This window comes from Diceros bicornis, chromosome 24 (assembly GCF_020826845.1).
Source record: "Diceros bicornis minor isolate mBicDic1 chromosome 24, mDicBic1.mat.cur, whole genome shotgun sequence".
NCBI classification, from domain to species: Eukaryota; Metazoa; Chordata; class Mammalia; order Perissodactyla; family Rhinocerotidae; genus Diceros; species Diceros bicornis.
Window position 1 is genome coordinate 22,623,291 of NC_080763.1, and position 22,933 is coordinate 22,646,223.

The window sequence follows — 22,933 nt, forward strand, 5'->3', positions numbered from 1 at the left end:
GAAACTCAGTTGCTCCCTCATTAAACCTCCATCTTTCCTAAGATTTGTGTCAGTGGGACACTAAGAAGATACCCACTGAGTTACCTGATCTCTCCCTCAGGATGGGCCCTGTCTCCTCCCGCACCCAGAGGTCTTTGCAGACAGGACAGTCTCCGACCCACCCTCAATACTGACCTCAGTCAGCTCTTCCCTGGGCACCCCTCAGACGCCCACCTGGAGACCTCAGTTTGCCCCTGGAATTCGCTTACTGGAGGGCCCACCTGTGGCCCTGAGCTGTTTCTCCACAGCCTTACCTTTCATTTCCACAGAAAGGGGACCCTGATGTCAGAGATGCCAAGGCCAAGGAAATCCCTGTCTGGCCCCCACACACCCTCAGACTCCACCCAGGGACCAGTCCTCTCCACACCCCAGCTCTGCCCAAGGGCTGTGCCCCCCAGACCTCGACCTTGGCCCCGAGCCCCCAGGCTGTGGGAGAAGTCGGGTCCTGAAGGCCTCACCCCGCTTCCACCACAGCTGTGCTGGGGCCGCAGCTCGGGATGGCTGGAAACAGCACTGGGGCTCAGGGGCCAGCCAAGCGCCCGGCTCCAAAATAGCAGTTGTGTTCACATAAAAGCCTCTAATGAGAGAAAGATGCCGTTCTTGGCCCCTCGCACACTCTCTGCAGACGCTGTCTGGCAGGCCGAGCCGGCCTCTACCGTTTGGCGGCTGGAGGGGAGGAAGGGGAGGTGTGAGTCAGACCTTGGCCCCCAGCCTCTCGCATGGACCGCCCTGCTAATTGCATTAACAAATGCCACGATACTAGGCCAGTTGGGGGCTGGGGCCAGGGGCTGGGGCAGAGAGCAGCCCCAATTCCCACCGGCTCCAGCAGGCATGAGGAGGGAGACCACTGGGCAGGGCTTGTGGCCTAGGGTTAAGGCCCAGATTTGCCTCCAGCTGCTGCCCCAAAGCAGAATAGTCATCTGTCCATCTCGACAGATCCAAGGGCCTTGTCTGGGAGGAGGCAGGGTTTTGGAGGCCTCAGAGACAGAAGAGTCCCTGGAGACAAGAGAAGGATGGGATGGGGTCCTGGGACAGCCCTCATCAGGGACGAGCCTGGGGACCAGTCTTTTCCAGGGGAGCAGCTCCCTGGAAGCCATCCAAACCCTTCTTCAGCAGCACCAGCTCCATGCCCAGGACCCAGGAGGGTCAGGAGGGAAGGAGTAACCATTCCCACTTACACCTCAGCCAAGGCCAGGGCAGAAGCGTGGAAGAGAGAGCTGCCTTGCGGTCAGAGACCTGCATTTGAATTCCAACCGTGTGACCTCGGGCAAGTTTCTTCACCCTGTGAGCCTCAATGTCCTCATCTAGAAAACAGTCGTGCATCCAATATTTACTATTTGCCCAGGATGGTAAGCAAGACAGACACGGTCCCTTTCTTCTCGGGGCTTACTACTTAGTCAGAGAGACTGTCACAAAACAAGTAAATGAACAAGTAGAAGAACAGAAATCGGGATATGAGTTATGAAGGAAACAATCAAGGAGCTGGGATCCAGAATAACAGGGCTGGTGGGGGCAGCTCTAGACAAAGTGGTTGGTGGGGGGGCTCCTCTGAGGAGGGGAGCTTGAAACGGAGATTGGAAAGATGACAAGTAGCCAGCCACATCAAGACAAAGGAAAGCAAACAGAGAGAGCAGCACGTGCAACAGCCTGGAGGCATACATTCCAGAAACCCAGGCTGAGTTCGGTGAGTGAGGGGGTGAGGCTGAGAGACAAGGCTGGAGGGCGAGGTAGGCTCGGAGACACGGCAGCAGGAAGGCTGGAACAGGGATGCGTTATGATCTAATTTATGGAGAAAGAACGGAGGGGAAGGGGGCAGGGGGAGCAGTCAGCGGGCCGCAGCAGTCACCCAGGAGAGCGTGCAGTGCCCTGGACTGGAGAGGCAGCAGGGGAGGCAGGGAGAAGCCGACTGGCTCCCAAGAGATCTATGAAGGAAAAAAAAGCTCAGTGATGGATGGGATATAAAGCCTGAGGGAGAGGAAGGTGTCCTGGGGAGGCCCCCAGGTGTCTGGCTGGCGCATTCGGGTAGATGGGATGCCTTTTTACAGGGAGGGTAAGACCTGGGCGGAGGAGTTGGCTCAGAGGGAGGGAAACCACGAACTCATTTTGGACAAGTTGGGGTTGGGATGTCTGGGAGGCATCAAGAGCAGATGTGGAGTAGGCAGTGGGACGAAGGAGTCTGGAGGTCAGAGGAGAGATCTGGCTGAAGATATATTTAAATCTGGGCATTGTCAGCCCAGAGACAATGTTTACATCCATGGGAATGCATTAGATCATTCCAGGAGCAGTGCAGCAAGAAAGTAAAGAAGAGGACCCAGGACTCAGTCCTGGGAAACCCAATGTTTAGATGTTGGGTAGAGGAGAAGCAGCAGCCAGGGACACAGGAGGGGGCCGGGACAGAAAGGGACATCACAGTCACTCACAGGGTGAAGTGGGCTGAAGGTTTAGCGTCCCTGGTCCCTGGGACAGAAAGAGCATTGCCACTATTATTATTGCTGCATGTTAATTGTCTGGCACAGTGCCTACTGGTGCTCAACAAGGGGGGGGCAACTAACGCTTGGCTTGGCTCCCATGGCCCCTCTCCTTGTGTGGGGGATTTGGAAGATCTGGGAAAAGTCCTGGGGCAGCCTAACATTAAGATGTTGGGTAGAAAAGGGGAAGCCAGCCAAGCAGGTGAGAAGAGGCAGCTAGGGATGGCGGAAGGAAACTACCAGGCCACCCATGTGATCATTCACCCTCTCAGTCCTCTAACAAAGGTGTATCAAATAGGCACTCCACTGGTATCAATAGGACACAGCACCTGGCTTCAGGATCCCCTGGGTCAGAACATCTCCTAAATATTACTCATTTGAGCAAAGAGCCTTGGGGTCATGCACCTGCTCGCCAGGAAGATCTAAGGTGCCCAGATGCGGTGGGGGGAGAAATGGATGGTCTCTTCCTAGGACTGTACCCTCCATGTTAGTTGGGTCTCCACTGAGGGCATGTGATCATTCCCCTTAGCCATCTCCCACCTTCCTTTCCACCACTACATGCCAACCACTGAGTCTCATAGGACGGTTCATCCAGAGATGAGCCACAGGGAGGCTCAAGCCTCTGGCTCCTGGCAGTTCCTAACCAGTCAGGGAAGAACCTGCACATCCCCCTGGCCCTGGCCCGTTTGCTTAGCACTTACCATAATGAGGCCCTGGGCTAACTATTTTACATGTATCACCTCTCTTCATTCTTATAACTATTATTCGTACTATTCTCATCCCCACTTGACATATGGAGAAACTGAGGCCGAGAGCAGTCAAGCCGCTTGCTTGAGATCACCATGCTAGTAAGTGATGGAGGAAAGGTTTGACCCCAGGGAGTCTGGAGTTTGACCCCACCTGGCCACAGTCTTGCCCTATGGGACGGGGTCATTACAGGGCCGGGATGGGTGGGGCCAGGTAAGCTCCCTCAGGGAAGCCAAGGAGGGGCACAGATCCAGGGGGACAGGGTCCTCATAGCACTGAGATGTGGACCAGAAGGAATGCTATTTTAATGGCCCCATGCACACAGAGACTCTGGACCAAGAGGGCAACAGCAAATGCCCAGGCCTCCTCCAGGATCTCCTGAGTACCATGGGGATTTTTCCGGAAGAGATGATAGAACTGGGGCCGCAGAAAGAGACCTCTCAGCACAGTCCTGGGACAGGCCCTGTATAGGTCAGTACATACTCATTGACCCTTTACCTTGTCTCCAGTGAACATTTGTGCTGCCTGCTGGGAGCCATGAGACCCAGTCCCTTCCCTCAGCATCAACGCCAAACATGGATAGAGCACATAGAACACGCCAGGCCTTGAACTAAACATTTAACCTGAGTTATCTCTTTTCTTCCTTGCAATTCAGTGAGGCAGGGACTAATATTAGTCACATTTTACAGAAGAGGAAACTGAGGCACAGAGAGCGTAAGCATCTTGCCCACGGTCACACAGCCACTAAGTGGTGGAGCTGACATTTAAACCCAGGCAGGCAGCACGGTCTCCTGGCTCTAGCATTAAATAACAGCTACACTTACCATGTGCCAGGCTGTCTACACACTTGCTTGTCTACCAGGAGCATAGTGTTAAGTCCTGTGCTCTGAAGCCAGGCTCCCTGGATTCACATCCAGGCTCTGCTGATTCCCAGCTGCCAGACTTGGACAAATAGTTAACCTCACCTGTAAACGGGGATAGAGATCGAATCTAGCTTATACGGTTGTTGTGAGGATTAAAAATTAATAATATAGGGGCCGGCCTCGTGGCGTAGCAGTTAAGCGCACATGGTCTGCTGCGGCCGCCCAGGGTTCAGATCCCGGGCACGCACCGATGCACCGCTTGTTAGACCATGCTGTGGCGGTGTCCCATATAAAGTGGAGGAAGATGGGCATGGACATTAGCCCAGGGCCAGTCTTCCTCAGCAAAAAGAGGAAGATTGGCGGATGTTAGCTCAGGGCTGATCTTCCTCAAAAATAATAATAATGACAATAATAATACAAAGTCCTTTGAATTATACCTGACCACAGTAAGAGCTACAGAGTGTCATTATTACTAATCCTCAACAACAACTCTATATAGATTGTTATACTAATTTTATTGATGAGGTTCCATGGCTAGAAGAGGGTGAGTCACTTGCCTGACGACACAGAGCTGGACTCAAACCCATGACTCCTTGGTTCTGGCACCAGAATCCAAAGCACATGCTCTTAACTACAGGGACTCTCTCTGCCCTCCCCAGAGCAGCCCCAGCCTCTGTGCATCTAGGCTGGAACAAAACGAGAATTCAAAGAATTCTTCAAACCCTCTTCCCCAGTGTGAGCCTTCAGAAGCCCCCACAGCCGGTGTGTGCTGGGGTGGCGACGGCAGCAAGCCAATCTGGGAAGACTGGACAGTCTTCTAAAAGCCCTAACAATAAACAGGATCCAGTCACCCTGCAGTCCTTCCCCTCAGCTGAGCGGGCCAGACAGGCCCCAGTCAGCTGCCTCCACAAATACATAAACACGTAAATCGTGTGGCAGAGTTGGCAAAGCCACAGAAGGAAAGGCAGTTACCAAGACCAGAGGAGGTGGCGAGGGCCCAGCTCCTGACCCTGCCAAGGCGGAGGGAGGAGCTGGGATTCCAGCAACAGCCACCTGTAGATGCAGTGGCTTCCTGAGGTCCAGTGACTGGCCAGGGATGAAGGACGGGGCCTGCCAGAGAGATGGGCTGACAGGTTACAGCAACCTAGGATTCTGTGAGAGGAGGCGAGAGGGGCCGGGGGTGGCCCAGCAGGCAAGGGCCATCACTCCCTGTGCATGGACAGTGGTTGAACCCATAGATGTCTGGGAGAGACCAGGGGACAGACTGAGTCTCCACATGGTTCTGGGACTAGACTTCATTCTTGGTGGGGCGGGAGGATGTCACACACCCCTCCTTGTCAGCCCTCCTCTCCTGCTGGCCGCGGAAGCACCCCACATGTGTAAAGCTGCTAGGATAGAGTCATGAGCATTCCCCAGCATTGGCAGTCCCGGCTGCAGCCAAGAGGGCAGCTGTGGGGAGGGGAGAGGGAGACGCAAACCACTAGGGGAAGCAGGAGAGCCAGCTGACAGGGTGTGGTGCCAAGAGCCCCACATTCTACAGAGCTCCGGACCCAGCGGTCCAGGGCCAACGCCCCACCACCCACGTGGTTCTCCTTAGGCTCATTAGCAGCAAAACAGCACAGGGCCCAGCTAATTAGCACACAGACCTTCAGTGGGCAAGCTGACTTCAAGTGGGGATGGCTAACGCCCACTGGCAATGCCTCCAGGAGAGCTGCCAGCCTGTGTTTAAGGGTCAGGGCGGACAACCAGAGGAGCAGCAGGATGAGAGGGCTGGGGAGAGAAATAAGAAGGGCTGAGGACCCCCAGGTGGAGTGGGTATTGGCAGCACGCTGAGCAGCCCCCGACTGGGGCACGAGGGTCCACACACACACTGGTTTTCACAATCTGCAGACTCACCCAACCTCCAGTTTCCAGTGTTGAAACTAGTTTGGCAGAGACTAATGCTGGAAAATCATGAGCAAGTTAGGAAACGGAGAACCTTCAGGGCTGGAGGGCCAGTGAGGCCCACGCCCAGACCCCTCAGGCAGCTGGTGAGAAGCCCACCCCCTCTGAAACCTCCCTGCTCCAGCTTCAATTCAAACCTCAGCAACACTCTCTGCTAAGCTTGCTAGAACTTACCAACCTTCCTCCCCATGGCCAACCCCAAATCCCTTCCCAGGCCTCCAGAGGCCCTCAAGGCCCTGCTACTCAAAGTATGGTCCCTGGACCAGCAGCATCCCCTGGGAGCTTGTTAGAAACACAGACCCTTCAGCTCCACCCCACACCTGCTGAATCAGAATCCGCACTTTAGTAAGATCCCAGAGGATTCTTGGGAACATTTGAATTTGAGTTAGGGCCCTCAAGGTAGATCTTCCTATAATTGACCCCAAACTCGGCTCTGCGGTCTTCAGCCCTGGCTAGGATCACCTACGGTGCTTTAAAAATATACCAGTGCCCAGGCCCCGGCCCCAGAGATCTGGTTAGCATAAAACCACTCAGCTACCCACATCCCTGGCTTCTCTGCTCAGGAGAGTGGCTGATTTTGAGTCCCAGATCCTCCTCTAATGAGCTGTGTGATCTTGAGCAAGTTACCCAAGTCTCAATATCTTCATCTTAAAATTATGACGGACAGTGTCCCTCCTCCAACTCTGCCCCCAGCTATAGAGGGCCTGTCATCTGAGAGCCCCCACTAATCCAGGTTCCCTGAAAAGGAAAGAATTTTCAGGCAGACAATCTGCTTTGTTGCTTGTTTTTGAGTTTGGGGTTTGGGTTTCTTTATCTGGAGAGCCTTAGAGAGACCCAAGATCCTGCCTGAGCTTCATCGTCAGACAAGGAAAGGGTCAGGGCCATGAGGTCTGAGGCAGAACCAAAAGCTTGGTGAGCCCGCATCCCCATCTCATCCCCATCTCATCTCCAGCTCGGGAGGCGCCAGACCCAGATGAAGGCCTCCATCAGGGCTGGGAACACCATAGGTTTTGTCATGCACCTGGACCATTAGCTGTGAAACCTTCACACTGAAAAGGGCCTGGGGGTTCATCCTTGGGCAGGAAGGGGTCCTGAGGAGACTGAGGCTTTGCAGCCTGGCTCAGGGCCTGGCAGACGGTAGTGGCAGCTCCAGGAGGGACAGCTAGGTGGAGCTCCTGGGACTGCCATACAGACCTGGGGAGCAGACAGGGGCTCAAGAGGGGTCCTGGGGAGTGTGGGAGAAAGATCTAAGGGGCTCTCTCAAACCCACATATCTGTTATCACCTGTGGGGATCCCCCACTCCAGAAGGCCCAGCCTCCGTTGGTCTTAGGAGGGAACAAAGGCCATAGATCGAGGTACGGGGTTCTGCAGTCAGACTGCCTGGATCCAGCCCAGCTCCAGCGCTGGGGTAGTGTGTCCTTGGCCATGTTTCCTAACCAACCCGAGCCTCAGTTTCCTCATCTGTAAGTGGGGAGATCAGTAAATACCTTACAGGATTATTGAGAGCCTTAACTAAGATAATGTGTGTGAAGAGCTTAGCCAGTGTTGAGTGCATAGTAAGTCCTCAGCTGTTAGCTAGTAGTATAGTAGTAGTAATGGTGGTGGTGGTAGTAGTGATGGTAGCAATAATGGTAGTGGTAGTAATGGCAGCAGTAGTAATGGTAGTAGCAGTTATGGTAACAGTAGCACCCTGTCATCCCCAGTTCACAGATGTGGAGAATGAGGCCCAGAGAGATAAGGTAAGCTATCTGGCAGCAGAGTGCAGTGATTAAGAAGAGGGACCCTGGAATCAGGTTACTTGCATTCAAATCCTGCCATTTCCAGGCCATGTGATCTTGAGCAAATTACCAGTCTGTGCCTCAGTTTCCTCCTCCACCAAAGGGATAGTGGTACTACCTGCCCCATAGAATATGTAAAGTGCACTTGCACAAAGTGAGTGCCACATAGCTGCTGGCTCTTGTCATTGTCGTTCCTGCCTCCGACGCCACCAGTGGGGGCTGGGGCGCGGTCACTCCTTGGTTTCCACGTAATTGGGATACTACTCTCTCCTTTCTCTCATCCGGGCCAGGCTGTCAGGCTTCAGAGCAATCCAAAAGAAGGCTGCGCCAGACACGGGATCAGAGCCTCCCCTGACCATGCTGCTAGGATGCCTGACAGGCCAGGGCAGAGGTGGATTCCCAGAGCACGCACTGTGAACTGTGCCTCTGGAAATGTGCCATGGGGAGGCTCTGGGGCCAGGCATGTTCTCCAGACCACAGCGTTGTGTGGGCACCTAAGGGACCCTGTGGGCAGGGCAAGGGGGGCACCAACACAGTGGGCCAGGAGGAGAAAGCAGGAAGCTTCAAAAACATGAGCAGGGGTTTTGTTTGAGAAGTTGTTTTCAGTTGGAGGCATTTTAAAATCTCCTCCCTTCCACTGCACATTGCCTCTGCTCTGGAGAGGGGTTGCATCCTCAGGAGGCAGATTGGAAACACACTTCGGCCCCAGGCTCTGGAGTCCCCATGCCCAGCCCACCTGGAGGGAGAGAGGGGAAAGGGGTGGATGGGGCGGAGGCACTCACGTTTGATACAGTAGTTGGTACTGTTTGCTGTCGTCCATCCCGGGCAGCACTGTCCCCCGCAGACGTTCCTCCTGTGGGGTCAGCAAAACAGGGTCAGCACCAGGGTGCTCAGAGGGGGACTATTCCCAGAGCCCCTCTACAGGCAGGGCCTGGCGGAACCCTGCCAGGCTGGGCAGACTGTCCCCCTTATCTAGGGAGAGTGCATGGCCCAGGGGAGGCACTTTGGGGTCCCACAGATCTAACATGGAATCCTGACTCTGCCATTCCCCACGTGACCTTGGGAAATCTCTCTCTCTCCATTTGTGCAATGGAAATAATAATACCTGCCTCACTGGGTTGTTGTGATGATTAGACGAGATAGGGATATACAGCACCAGACTCAAAGAAGGCACTCCACTGGGACAACAATGGCAGTGATCACGAAGACGATCAGAAAGCAAGTTCAGAGAGGTTTGGTCACTTGCCAAGGCTGAACAATAAATGAGCGCCAGAGCCAGGATCAAACTTGAACTGGTGCGACTTTAAGCCATGCTCCAACTCTGCATAGCCCCTCACCAAAAATACACAGCACGGTCCTTGCCCAACAAATGCTGACAACCCAAGGGAAGCTGGAAGACACACACAGAACAGTCTTAAGGACATACATATGCATCACTTGCCAGCAAATGCACATCGGGAGGAGCATGAGCCCTCGAGCAGGCTGGAGCATGGTGAGACCGAGCACTGCGTGGTTGAGGCACTCGCCCGACTCACCCAGACTTTGTTTCAGGTGTCTGGTGAGGCCCCCTGCAACACCAGCAGGTTTCACCAGCCCTGACTCTCCATCTAACGACCCAAGTGCCTGGACCTGGGTGACTTCCCTAGAAGGGCTCTTCTTGAAGAAGACCTCTGGGGGCCTGACTCCTTGGCTCAGGCTGGGCCTGGCTCTGGCTTGGTGGACCCCCTCATTACCACCAGAAATTGTCTACCGAGCACTCACTGAAACTCAGGGTGAGTGGGGTGGCAGGGGTGCGGAGCCGGAGAGACAGGGTGAAGGACAGAGCAGGGGGCCATTCCTGTGACCTCTGTGGCCAGTATGGTGAGCATCTGGCCCTGCTTAGGAGTTTGTTTGACATATGAGTGGACCCCAAAGCTTGTGTGGTTTTTGGAGCCTTCCAAAACATTCAAAATAAATTCCTGCAGCTTGAAAAAGCTGAGGCCCATTCCTGGCCCTCTGGCCCAAAGTTGTGGGGAGCTGCCTCCCAGGGAGCTCCCAGAATGTCCCCCCGGCCAAGAGCTGTGCCATCCCGGCTACCTGGAAGCCTCTCTGGACTACTGCCTTCAGCAGCTTCCTTGGTCCACAAAGTCCTCCTTCCCATCAAGGCCCAAGTCACCAGGTTCTGGGGAAGGGGCTGGTCCTCATACCCAGGGTCTGTGTGTGCCCTGGTGGAAGGGGGAAAGTACCCACCATTTGTAAGTCATTACCCATTGTGGTGGTGACAGGGCCTCTTAGAGGTCTGGGAGGTCTTCGAGAGGAAACAGACTGCACGCCCTGGGAGTTTTCTAGGAACTAGGGTCTTTGGGAGCCCAGATAGCACAGACTGAGGGGCCTGCCTGGCTGGGAGGTCACAGCGTGGAGCCAAGCTCAAGGAGGCCCCCTGAGCCAGCTGTCACCCAGATGCCCTCAGGATGGCTTTGCAGCTTACTGTGGGGGGGTAGCAGCTGGGCCTGCCCTGCCTACCCATGGTGGAGCTCTCAGGGCCATCAGGGCCACAGTGAGGACTGGCCAGAATCAAGGGCAGGGGTGCCAGGGGCTGGGAGGGCACTCAAGAGGGATTCAGGGACCCAATGGGGGCCTCTGAGGGTCCTTTCTAGGCCAACATTAGAGTCTTGGGTAGAGGCCGAGGGAGGTGGCCAGCTGGGAGATGACTGTTCAGTGGGCTCTGGCCAGCTGGAGAGAGCAAATGAGCCTGACGAGCTGGGGCAAACGACTCAGTGGTTCTGACTCCCTGGAAAGCACCACTCAGAGATCATATGAGCCCAACATTCCAGGTGACACCACTCAGCAAACATTAGCCCAATATCCGGAACCATTGTCCAACCCTTGGGGACACATCCGGCTAACAGCCTGGGACAGCTACTGCTCCACCTGGGACAAATCTGATCATACTGGTCCTCGGTAGAAAAAACCTCCCACTGCTCTGCATTGGCCTCTACAAAGCCAACCAGGACCTCACCCGCCTGTGCAGTCTACTTGCCCCCATCACTCCTCCCTCCTCTCCATGACCTTCCACAACCAAGGCTGTGATCCTCCAAGGATACAAAGTTTGTCGTCCCCCAGTTGCAAGCTATATGGTCACATTTTGATGCTTTTGCTTAAGCTGCTCTTTATGCCTAGAATGCCTTCCCTCTCTTCATTGCCAGTTGAAATCTTTTGCTTACTCCAAGGATCCCAGATCAAATGTTACCTCCTTTGTGTAAAACCTCCCCTGACATCTACCCAGCCTTCTCCATTCTCCATCCACCTGGATCATTTAGTACTGATTGTCTCAGGTTGTTGGTTGTATGTGCCTCATCTTGACTATCTTGAGGGTTCTTTCTTATTCCTCTTTGTGCCATTAGGGTATAACACAGTGCCTGACACGTGGTATACATGTAATACTTCTTTGTTTCAGGTAATCTAGCATTTTCCAAAAAGTGGATGACCAGCACTGAGAGTAGGAAGGGGGGTTTGAGTTTCCACAATCACAGCATCAACAACGCTGAGTCACATGGTGGAAAGCGATCCCCCGTCAGTGCTCTTTCTAGCCCGATTAGATCAGTGAAAAAATTCTCTGTCTGAGGACAGTCTTCATGCCAGGTCCTCCCCCAACACCTGCCAGTCCCCCTTTTCAACAGAGAGAACACGCCACAGGGCTGAGCTTTCTAAGATAATGGTGTCTGGGTAGAATTTGAGAACTTTCTGTTTTCGTTTCAATTTTCCAACAGGTACTTTCTCTTCATGACAAGTGGTATTATTTTCAACTTATGATAGTGATACGAAGTGTTCATGAAAATGGATTTATTTATGTAGAAAAATAAGTCAGGCACTGTTTGTAATAGCAAAAAAATGTAACTCATCTAAGTGTCCAAAAACAGGAAGATGGATAAATAAACTGTGGTATATTCAGACAATGGCATAATATACAACAGTTAAAATGAATAAACTTGGGCTGATTATATTCACATGGTAAAATCTCAAAAATCTAATGGGGAGGAGGGAAAGCAAATTGTAGAAGGATAATACAGTATGGTATGATTTATCTAAGTTTAAAATATGCAAAACAATATTGTGTATTTTACGGATGCATGCATCTGTAATAATAGTATAAAAACATACATTGGAATCACGAGTAAATTCAGGGTAGTGGTTAACTCTGGGGAGAGAGGGAGACAAATTTATAGAGGAAATTTCAACTAAAAACGTCAGAAGCAAAATATGCCAAAATATTAAGGTTTGAAAAAGCTGAGTTAGTTATATTATTTCCAGTACCTTTTTTTCCTTGTACAAAACTTCATAATATAAAATACTTTGAAATAGATAAAACACAAATTCCTGTTATTTTAAAAATGTAAAAATTTAAAGAAAAATAATAGAACCAGAGAGAAAAGAGAGAAGAAAACATTACGAAGGTGTTATGCTGTGAGGCTAGTTCAAGAAACACTGAATATTGGGAAACAATGGCTTAAAAAGTCTCCTGTAGGCTGTAAATTTCATTAGCGCAGGAACTGTGTCTGCTCTGGTTACACTGTATCCCAGACACCTAGCATTATGCCTGGCACATGCTTAATAAATCTCCGTGGTGTGCAGTAAATCCCCACTACATTACAAGTTCCATGAGGACAGAGGCTGTGTTGGCCACTGCTGTATCCCCACCATCCAGCACAGTGCCTGGCATATGGGAGGCCTTCCAAATATTTGTTGAATGAATGAATGAAGAATCCCCTGTAGTAGAGATGCAATTCCAAGCTTCACCAGCAGATGGCACGTGGTCCTTGGCCCTGAGCAACCTACAAGGCAATTGCCAGGGAGGTCAGCCTGGTCAGAAGCCATTAGCTAGAACCCACCTGGGTAGAGAAAGATGCGGGACAAGATTGCCACTTAGCCCCTCCCCAGCTGACTTGGAGTGGCTGGCTGGAGGGCCAGAGGAACTCCTCCTTTATCAAAGCTGAGGAAGATAATCTGGCGGAGAAGCCAAACCCAGCATGTGATATGATGTGTGCACCTGTGTACTGCAGGTGCCTCTGGGTGGCACCCAGCCTATGTCCTTATACACCTGTGCACATCTACCAGCCTTACTGTGCTGACAATTTGCTTTGCTCATCACCACCTCATTTCACGACTTCTAATAGTGCACCCTCCTACCTCTACCCTCAACTATCCTACCTTCCCTCCACCCCCACCTAAATGCCTGCCGTATAAACTCCTCCGTGGTCTGGCCCAACCTATGCCTCCAGCCTCACCCCCATGGCTTCCCTACATCAGGGTGCAGTCTTGCCCCTAGGCCAGTGCCAACAGTGAAAAGCCCTTGGGCAGTGCTACACTTCTGCACCCCGCTCCTGCCACCTCCCCTCTGCTTCCCCACAAGCTGCCGATTGAGCCCCAGGAGCTCCATCTGTTAGAACCTCCTCCTCTGAGCTCCTCAGCCACCACTGTCCTGTTCCTTTGTGTTTAACACGAAGTGGCTGATACTAGAAAGCACGTTCACTGGTACATATCTGTTCATTTCTCCAACTCAATTTTAAGCACCTGAGTTGCTCTGCCTGCCGGAACAACGCCTTTGTCTCTGGGCAAAGAGACAGAGTTCCCAGCCCCTATCCCATGGTCTGCACTCTTGCTCTTGGGAAGCATGTATTCACTTGGACAGGACAAGAAAAAACTGACACATGGCAGGTGCTCCATTAATACTTAACTAATCCTATGTGTAAGCCACTTGGCCGAGCAGAGGTTTACTCTCCACCTGCTTTACGCTGGGCTTCACTCGTTCAACAGATGGTTAACGAGCATCAGCTACATGCAGGCGCTGTTCTAGGCACTGGTAACACAGCAATGAACAAAGCAAAGCCTCTGTTTTCATAGAACTTACATTAGTGTGGGCTGGGAGACGGAGAAACAGAAATAGAAATATAGTATGTCTGCTGGGAATAAGTGCTATGAAGAACCATAAAGCAGGGTGAAGGGAGAGAAGGTGGGCAGGAGTAGTCAGAGAAGGCCTCTGAAAGCAGAGACAAAAATGAAGGAGAGGATCCTGCTGACACAGGGGAGAAGAATGCTGCAGTCAAGGAGAATGGCAGGTGGAAAGGCCCTGAGGCAGATGGTCCTCGGGAGTACAGCTGGGGGTGCAGGTGTCCTTCATGCCGAGCACCGGGACTAAACCCAACTGGTTAATCAGGCCCAGGCCAAGAAGGGCTACCAGAGCCCTTCCCGGCCTCCCCGACGGTGCCCCCACCCCACCCCCGCACTGCCGGGGGCTCCAGTGCCCTCCATTCTGGAAACACTTGTCATACCCAGGCAAGGCAGCGCCCCTCAGCCATGATGATCCTCGACTTGGGGTGGGGGTTGCTGGCGAGTCTCCCCACGCTGCGAGGGCGCCTGGGTGGTGCCAGAGGAGGGGGCAAAAAAGTAAACTGCAGGGTTGAGGGGAGTCGCGAGAGCGCGGGAGTCACGTTGACCCCTAGCTGCACAGGTGCATACACAGACCCACTCTCCACCGACCCACTGTGCCGCAGCTACATCCGGGACAGGCTTCCCGCCCAAGGCGCCCGGAGCCCACGCCCACTCCACGTCCAGCTCTCCGCGGGCCCAGGCTGACCTGCGCCCCAACCTAGACACTTGTCCCACGCTCAGGCTTTGCCGCCAGCCCCCTTCCCGAAGATGCAGGTGCCTTTGCACTCGGGAGCTTCCGACATCCTCCACCTACCCGCGCTCTGCGCCCGCTCAACCTCCGCTGGGCCTCCAGCGCCTGGAACGCCCACCCCGCTGCCCCCTTCCGGCTCCCTCTCGGATCCCCACCGCGCTGCGGGCGTCTTCGGGCACCGGTTAGCTGAGGGCGGGCGAATGCAGAGCCGCCTTGGGAAAGGATTTAACGTCGGGTCTCGGCGAGCGGGTTCGAAAGGGTGAGGATAGTGTTTCTCTTTCCCCTCAACTCTTGGAAAGCGGGTCACATCTCTGAGCCCCGGCTTCGGGGCCTCGGTGCTGTTTCCCTGCAGTACTGAGGCCAGAGGGACGAAGGGCACGAGCCTGGTGCCCTCTCCTCTCGCCTGCACATCCCGCCACGAATGAGCACACGGAAGACCCGGCCCTCGCTCCCCTAGCCCCCATGCTTCCCTCTCCAGTGCTCACCCCGTCAGCCGCCCTCGCGGCGGGGTTGGGGGCGCAGCCCTGGGCCGCTGCAGGGTCCCGAGGCGCGGGAGAACCGGGGCGGCGCGGGCCCGGGGTGTGGGCTGCTGCTGGCCAGGGGGACTGCTTCTCCGGGTCTGCGCAGGTGGCTGGACTCGCCGCGGCTGCTGCGCGCGGGGCGGCCTCTTGGCCTCCGCCTCGGCGGGCCTCCTGGGGCTCCCCCAGCCGAGATGGGCCCGCTCTGTGGGCGGCAAGCCCGGGACGGGCGCGTCTTGCTCTCGGAACAGACTGTACACCTTGGCTGCAGCCGCTGCGGGGTGGCTGCCCCCGGGGCGCCGCAGCCGATTTGCGTCCCTGCCCGCCGGCTCTTGTCTTCCCACCGGCTCCCTCTGAGCATGACCCATGCCCACGAAGAGAGCCAAGATGAGCGGCAGGAAGCTCTTCCAGGGGTTCCACAGGGCGCGCCCGGAACAGCGGGCGGTGGTCGGTGACCTCATGGCGCCGGAGGCGGCTGGAGAGGGGTGCAGGCGATAACAGCCCCGGGATTTGCAGTCGGTACGCCTGGCCGCCGGCGGGCTGCGCTCCGGACCCCTGCTGGCGGCCCGCTTCTCCTGGTCTAGGGGCCCCCGGAGTTAGGCTGGGGGCCCGGCTCTCCCGGGAGCAAGGGCTGGACGGCGGGAGCGGCCCGGGTCTGCGCGCTCTGCGCCTCGTCTGTCTCCGCGCTGGGTCTCCAATGGGCGCGCACCGCTGCTGCACCTTCGCGCCTTCTCCCCGTCACTGTAGCCTTCTGAAGGGGAACCGCAGGGTTTTATTTTTGGAAATCTCCCCCTGTTTTTTCGTCTCTTTTATCCCCACCATGCCCCCTCCTCGGAGGGACAGCTCAGCCCCCTCATTACGGGAGAGGGAGAGAGGAATTCCAGCAACACCCACTTTGGCACCGGGAAGCGAGCGGGCGGCGAGGGGGGTTAACCCGTGAGGAGCTAGGAGCGGCGCAGGGCTGACCCGAGGGCTGGTAGGGGAGATGACGCCTGCCGGGACAGGGGCACCTGAGCCACCTTCCTCCTATCCTAGGCAAGCTGCTCTAACTCTTGACCTGTCCCAAATTTATCTCCCGCCCCTAACCTCAGGGACAAATTCCCGGTTGGATGACCAAGGCTGCAGCCTCGAAGGTTTGAAGGAAGCCAGGAGAGGTACCAAGAACGGTGGGACAGAGAGAGGACCCGAGGGACCGGCGCCCGGCCCCTTCGCTTTCCACCCCGGCCACGGGGGGCGCCCGCCCCGGGTGCCTGCTCGCTCTGGGCCCCCGCGGGGAGCTCGCCTCCCTCCGCCGCGGCCGGACGCGGGACCGCTGGCAGGTCACCTGGGGGCGCGCGCCCTCTAGTGGAGCTGACCCCGTCCTTGGCTGTCCTACAGCTTGTAGCGAGACCCGCCGCCGCCAATGGCCTTCGCTCCTTGATCTTAATCCCCTTCCAGTTGCGTCAGGGTCGAGTCTAGGCCTGAGGCCGTGATGGCAGATCCTGGAAGAGGTATCCTCTTTCTCAGAGAGGCCTAGACATGGAGGATCTGGAATAAGGTCACTCAAGGAGACAGCGTGTGTCCAAGGAGGGAATAAAATCCTGGCCTCCTGCCTCGGGATCAGAGCTCCATCCTCTTGACTCCCAGCCCAGCCCCTCACTCTCTCCGGAGTTTCCCGGAGAGGGATTCGACGAGCCTCCGACTGATCCGGTGTCTGTGCCCACATCTTCCTGTGTCGGCAGTGAGAGGGCAGGGGTGCAAGAATACCACCTGCCACCCATCTGAGTACCCCCAACAATCAGCTCATCCTTCAGACCCAGGGTGCCCTGCCCTAAGGCCTAGAAGCCTGGCAACCACGGCCACCCGCGTTCATTTCTGCCGCCTACTGTTTCCTGGAGAGGCAGGGGGAGGAGCAGGCAGCAGGGCACCGTTTACAACTTGCGGCACTACACAAAGGACCGGCACAGTTAACAGCTACTGTTGGAATATAGCCTCGACTCCTGACCTTGGCCTACAAAGCCCTGCGTGACTGGCCCCCTCTCTATCTCACCTCATGCTGGTCACTCACCACACTGCAGAGGCACTGGCCTCCTCTCTGCTCTTGAACAAGCCAAGTTAATGCCCACTTCCCTCTGCCTGGAACACTCATCTCCAAGATGTCTACAGGACTAGCTCCTCATCACCTCTCCTCTCAGCTCAAATATCACCTCCTGGAGTGGCCATCCCAGAGCCCCTAGTCTCCCAAGTCATCACTTTCTAACACAACACCCTACTTTACATTCGTTGCTCTGACTAGTTGAAATTATCTTATTTATTTGTTTACCTGTGTAACTTATTTATTGAATGGGCTGAACCTGAAAAGGGACTATCAGAAACAGCTATAATTTTCTCCCCTCACTGCCTTCAACCATATTATGGTGAATTTCCCTTCCCTACCCTTAATGACATCTCAAGTGGAGTCCTTGGCTTCTCCATCCCTACCAATCACACGAACAGTCTCATTTCTGTAATTAAGACTAATTTTCAGGCACTAAAAAGTCTGGTCCTGTCCAAACCAGAACCTCATCCAATTTAATCAATCTTGTATCCAATTTAATACTCCTCCCCTCCCCCGAAAGGCTTGGCCCCTGGCTCAAGATCTTGTAGCGGGGAGAGTGGGATGAGGCCTGTTTTTCTGACTTTCCTTTCCTGCTGTGGCTCCTCCATATCAGGGTTGGGGGAGAGGTGTGAGAGAAAAAGTGGCAAAGTGCTGTGTGACAGGTGCCCTTGGCTGGCAGGTGGCTCTTTCATGTGCACATTTGTGGGTTCTTGGGAGGTGCTCTGCAGGACCTCCACCCTGCACTGCTGTATCAAAGCACCCTCTTGACAACCTCTTGCAGACTCCTGTAAACTCTGTCCCCCATGGAACTTTCCCATCCATGCCAGCAAACCAATGGTGAGTGGGCTCCTCCTCACCCTGCTGTGTAGAGGTCACTCCAGCTAGGCTCCACCATCAGAATTCTCCAGACAGGAAGTGCACACAAGTCTCTTCATTTATGAACATCCCCAATTCCTAAAGACGTATGTTGGTTCTCTCAAGAACTTTCTTGCTGTGCTTTGGGGCACTGGGGTGCTTGCAGCTTCCAGCAACTCAGCCAGCATCAGTGGAGGCAGAGTTATGGGGAGTCATGCTAGTTTCCTCTTCTTGGAGGCCCCCCATCTCTATGACTGGTTTTCTTAGGGCCTCGTTCACTTGGTTTGCATTGGGGAGTACCCTCAGGGGAAATCTCAGCCCTGCCTACTGATGCAACATTCTTCAACTCAAGACTTTCAACAATCCCTTTCATTTATAGACTTGAATCGAGGGATGTGGCTTAATAGTGGTTGAACTTGTTTTGCCTTTAGGAAGGTGTCTAGTACTTCTCTTTGGAATATGAGAATATTTAGTCCTTATTGTTCTAGCTTTTTTGGCTTCAGCATAAATTTGAAGACCAAAGGAAAAATCCTGTTCAACAACTTAGAAAATCATTATTGTCCAGGTTCCCAAGCCACAATGATAGCTATGAAGGAATAGATATCTTGTCTGCCTAGGTATGTTGTCATCACTGTTTCCCCAGAACCTAGAACAGTGCTTGCCTCTAATAGACAGCCAAGAAATATGTGTTCACTGGATGGCTAACTGAATGAATGGCAGAATAATCCCATCAAGTAGAGAGGACTTGTATCATCAGACCCATTTTAAGAGAGAAAAACTGAGTTCCTTTTTTTTTTTCTTTTGTGAGGAAGATCAGCCCTGAGCTAACATCCATGCCAATCCTCTTTTTGCTGAGGAAGATTGGCCCTGGGCTAACATCTGTGCCCGTCTTCCTCTACTTTATATGGGACGCCGCCACAGCATGGCCTCACAAGCGGTGCATTGGTGCATGCCTGGGATCCGAACCCGGGCCGCCAGCAGCAGAGGGTGCACACTTAACTGCTACGCCACTGGGCCAGCACCCTGAGGTCCTGATAGTCGTTACTGATCCAAGTTCATGTGCTTGCTGCCTTTAGGGCTGGCCCTAAGGATCTCTTGAATCTTGTGCCTTGCGTTTTGGGACAAATGGCATCTCAATTTCCAGAATGCTCGGTTCTCTCCCTGACACACTGCTCCTTCACAGCTATGGAGAGCCTCAGCTCCCACTCTTTGCTCCTTGCCCCGTTATCCACCCAACTCTTTAGTTCCGGGTTCCCTTCCTCTCCCCCGCACCTGCCCAGTTCCTTCAGAACTGAATCTCTCCATGCTCACCTCAGATCCCCATGAGCCTCCCAAGGCCAGAAACCTTGGCATCATCTTCGTCCCTGAGCTATTTTTTCCTCCCATGTGTCCAAGTCATTATTACTGCTCCGTCTCCTCCGTCTGCACTTCTGGAAGTCTGCCGCCCATTCAGCCTCTCACTGCTCCACCTCAGCCAAAACCCTCACGCAGACACACTTCCCTCACCACTAGGCACCTCTCCCACTCCTTGGTGAGGACAAGTGGTCCTTGGAAATTCTCACCCTGTTCTCCTGGGGGCCCACAGCCTGGGTAATCCACTTTTAAGACTGGCATGTCCTAATCCTCCATCCCAGTGCCACCCTCTCGTCCTGCCTTCCCCTAATGCCCATCACTCCCTTTCCCTGTAACTGTTGGAACCCGTGGATGCAGCTCTTCGGAATCTCCAATCCCATAAACACTTGAATTTTTTATTTGTTTTTCTTTTTTAAGCTGCCAAAATTTATGGAGCCTACTGTGGTCCAAGCACTGTGCTAAGCATGCTCCATAAATTGGCTCATTTAAGCAAATAAAGGAGTTGTTATGATTTCCACATTTACGAAGGAGGAAACTGAGGCTGGGAATGGCTACTGGCTTGCCCAACATCACACAGCTGCTAAGCAGTAGATGCAGGATTCAAACTTTGGTCATTTCCCACCTGAGCCCAAACTTTCCACCATCTTCCCTTACCCCTGGGCTTGTGCCTCGGTGGCCCTCCTCACAACTGAAGTGGTACCTTTCCCAACCACATCTGCTGCTGTCACCACCCCAGTACCCCCAATGCACATTCCCCAGCCTTCTTCCCTGCCTGCTAGCCCACAACTCCATTCCCTGGGGACATGGAGTTTAAGAACTTTCTGTCCCCCTCTACCCTCCTTGCTCAGTAAAAGAAAGGGGGCTAACTGTTTCCAGCATGGCCCCTGACTCACCATGTGTCACTTCCTTACTCTTGGTCCCAGCTTCTTCCCTAATGAGGCACAGAATGCTGCTAAGCCTACTCACCCATCTCTTGAGTCTGGGAGGGAAGTCATCTCTGGAAACCTTGCAGAGAGAGTCCCAAGGGGTTGATAAAAAGATTCCAGCAGGGAAAGTTTTGCCGGGACACGTGCACCACGAGAGGGGATGGCAGTCTGCTGGACACCCCAGGCAACCTAATTGCTTTCCCATGTCTTGTTGGAATAATGCTGGCAGACAGAGAGCTACCAGAACCTGAACTAATTTGGTAAATAAGGACCAAAAACAAGGACTGTATTTCTGCTCCCTTTGCTGAGACCCAGACTTTCGACAGAATTCCAGAGATTTTTCTTCCTTGGAAGTGACTGGACCTCCAGCCCTGAATTCCTCTCCCCAGGAGAGCTTGTTCCCCTGCTCAGAACAAATAACACATTTCCTGGTTAATCAGTGGGCAGAAAAGCTGAAGGAAGGTTGATTGGGCCCCCAGCCTTCCAGATGGGAGCAGCTCATGGGCTTGGATGTTCCTGTCCTGATGCTGGGCAGCTGGGACCCCTGCACTCTGCAGCTTCAGCCTCCAGTTTGGAAGGTGGAGGCTGTATGGAGGCCCCAGCTCCCTCCTGTACGAGGCCTTCAAGGCCCACAGGGGCTGCCAAGACCACTCCACCTCAGACACCACGGCCTGGCATTCCCCCAGAGCTCACAACCACCCTGCCCTAGTCTGCCAGTGCCGTCTGCTCCGGCTGAGCGTGACTGTTTCTGTCTTCTGTGAACTGAGCTCAGTTCTCAGCTACGCCTGGCTTCTATTTTCTCTTCTGAAAATAAAGATAATGATGCTTTCCTTGCCACCCCCACCTTCAGGGCATCCATTACTGCGACTCCATTTGCAACTGGTATTTCTTGAGCACTTAAAATGTACCAGGCAGTGTGTTTTACAGACATTTTCTCATTTAATCCTCACAATAATCTAGAAGGAAGTACTATTATTTCACCATGTAGCATATGGGGAAATGATGGCTCAGAGAAGTAAAATGACTTACTCACAATCACAAAGCCAGTATGGATTCACACTAAGATTCACTTCTGGTTTGTCTGGTTCCAGACACTAAACCAACACCAGCTTCCAGAGGAGCATTTCTCTGAAAATGCACCTCCGGCTGCGTTTCTTTGGGAACCAGAAGCATTTACCGCTGTTTGTGGTGTGGTGGGGGGTGCTGACGGCCACACGGAATTGCTGTCACGAGTCAACCCCCACCAAGCACATCCCACCCTCCTCAGGCCCATTTACAGCCAGGGGTCCACTTCAGGTCAAGGGCAGACAAAAGTCATCATGGTGAGTTACAGCGACTCTGATTCCCACTGGCCAAGGAGAAGGAAGGAGGCCACGATTACTCTACGTCAAGTCGTCTTCAGTTGCTGAGTAAGGCTCATCTCAATCCTCAGCTTTTCTCTCTGGAAAAGAGAAAGGACAGAGATAGAGCGTCTACGTGGCCCTGTGTGGTAGGCATTGTAATTTCCATTTCACAAACCCAGAGAGGTGAAGTCTCTAGCTCAAGGTCATACAGCTAGGAGTCGAGCCAGGATTCAACTAAAAAGTCTGAACAGCTCCAAAGTCCGTGCTGTTTCCACTACAGCACACTGCACTCGCTCCAGGATGTCCTGCAATGATGTGAAATGGGCAGCTCTTCAAAATAACTGATTTCACCCCATTTCCCTTCATTTCCAGTCTCTGATACATGGGTGGGTTGATCTGAAAGCTCCATGCATTTAGTTAAAGCTCAGACAACATTTCCTATTGACCTGCATAAATTCCTTCAGCCTCTGGCTGGAGTGGAATCTTCTAGAATTCCTGGGGGCTGAAGCATAACTTCTCCCCAAGCAGAGTCTCTGAAGACCTGAGCAGGAAAACAATGGGAGCAGCCTGGAAGTCCTCCTCCTTTTAATTCTCCCCACTAAGACCACAGGGGCTTCAAGTGCCCCACTAGGTGGGGTGGGGGTTATTTGGATGAGGAGGGATCACACACTGTATTATCCTTTCAAAATCCCCACAGCAAAAGCCCTATGGGCTGAAGGACTGTGCAGACCTATCCTGGATTCTGGAATGTCTGTGCAGGAATTTCAGGACAAGGTGTGCAGAAGCAACTTCCCTTGGCTGTCACTGGAGTCTCCCAGTCTGTCCCTACCTTGGCTTCCTGCTGGGACACAGTGGCATCCCTCACACCCCAAGGGATAGAGGTGTGGGGACAGAGAACAGGGGCTGCTGTAGGATCTTTCTAGAATAAGCTCTTCCCAGAGAGTCCTATAAGCAGCTCCTTGTCACTGTTCATCATCAAGGCAAAGAAAGGGGGATGGCACCTTCTGCCATCATCTCCTGACCTGCATTCCCTGAGTCATATGTTGAGAATGAGGACACTCAATGAGGTTTGCCCTGGTGCCCCCCAACACTCTCTCTAGGACCCCAAGCCCTGAGGGAGAGGCCCAGACCCTAAAACTCCCCAGGACAGGGCACAGACAGCAGGCGGAGGAGGGAGGAGGTGCAGCCAGATCCCAGTGGGCCCCAGCCCGTCTGCATGACTCACTCCTTGTTTCCGTCCACTCTGGTCTGAGCGCCTTGGCCCAGGGGCCTCAGGGAGGTTGTAACATAGGCTGGCCCCTCGCCCATCAGGGCTCAGCAGACAAAAATTAAAGATCTCACTCCTCAGGAACTCACACAGACA

At 53.7% G+C, this 22,933-nt stretch overlaps 1 protein-coding gene across 1 annotated transcript in view; it reads right to left on the reverse strand.

Moving 5' to 3' along the window:
- Nucleotides 1–15,619, reverse strand: part of LTBP2 (latent transforming growth factor beta binding protein 2) — a 106,676-nt gene extending 91,057 nt beyond the window's left edge. Inside the window, exons 1-2 of the mRNA XM_058567366.1 lie at nt 14,984–15,619; nt 8,623–8,693 (exon numbers count right to left, since the gene is read on the reverse strand). Coding sequence (XP_058423349.1) covers nt 8,623–8,693; nt 14,984–15,477 — 565 coding nt within the window. The 5' untranslated portion in view covers nt 15,478–15,619. The remainder of the gene's footprint in view (nt 1–8,622; nt 8,694–14,983) is intronic.
- Nucleotides 15,620–22,933: the final 7,314 nt, after the last annotated feature.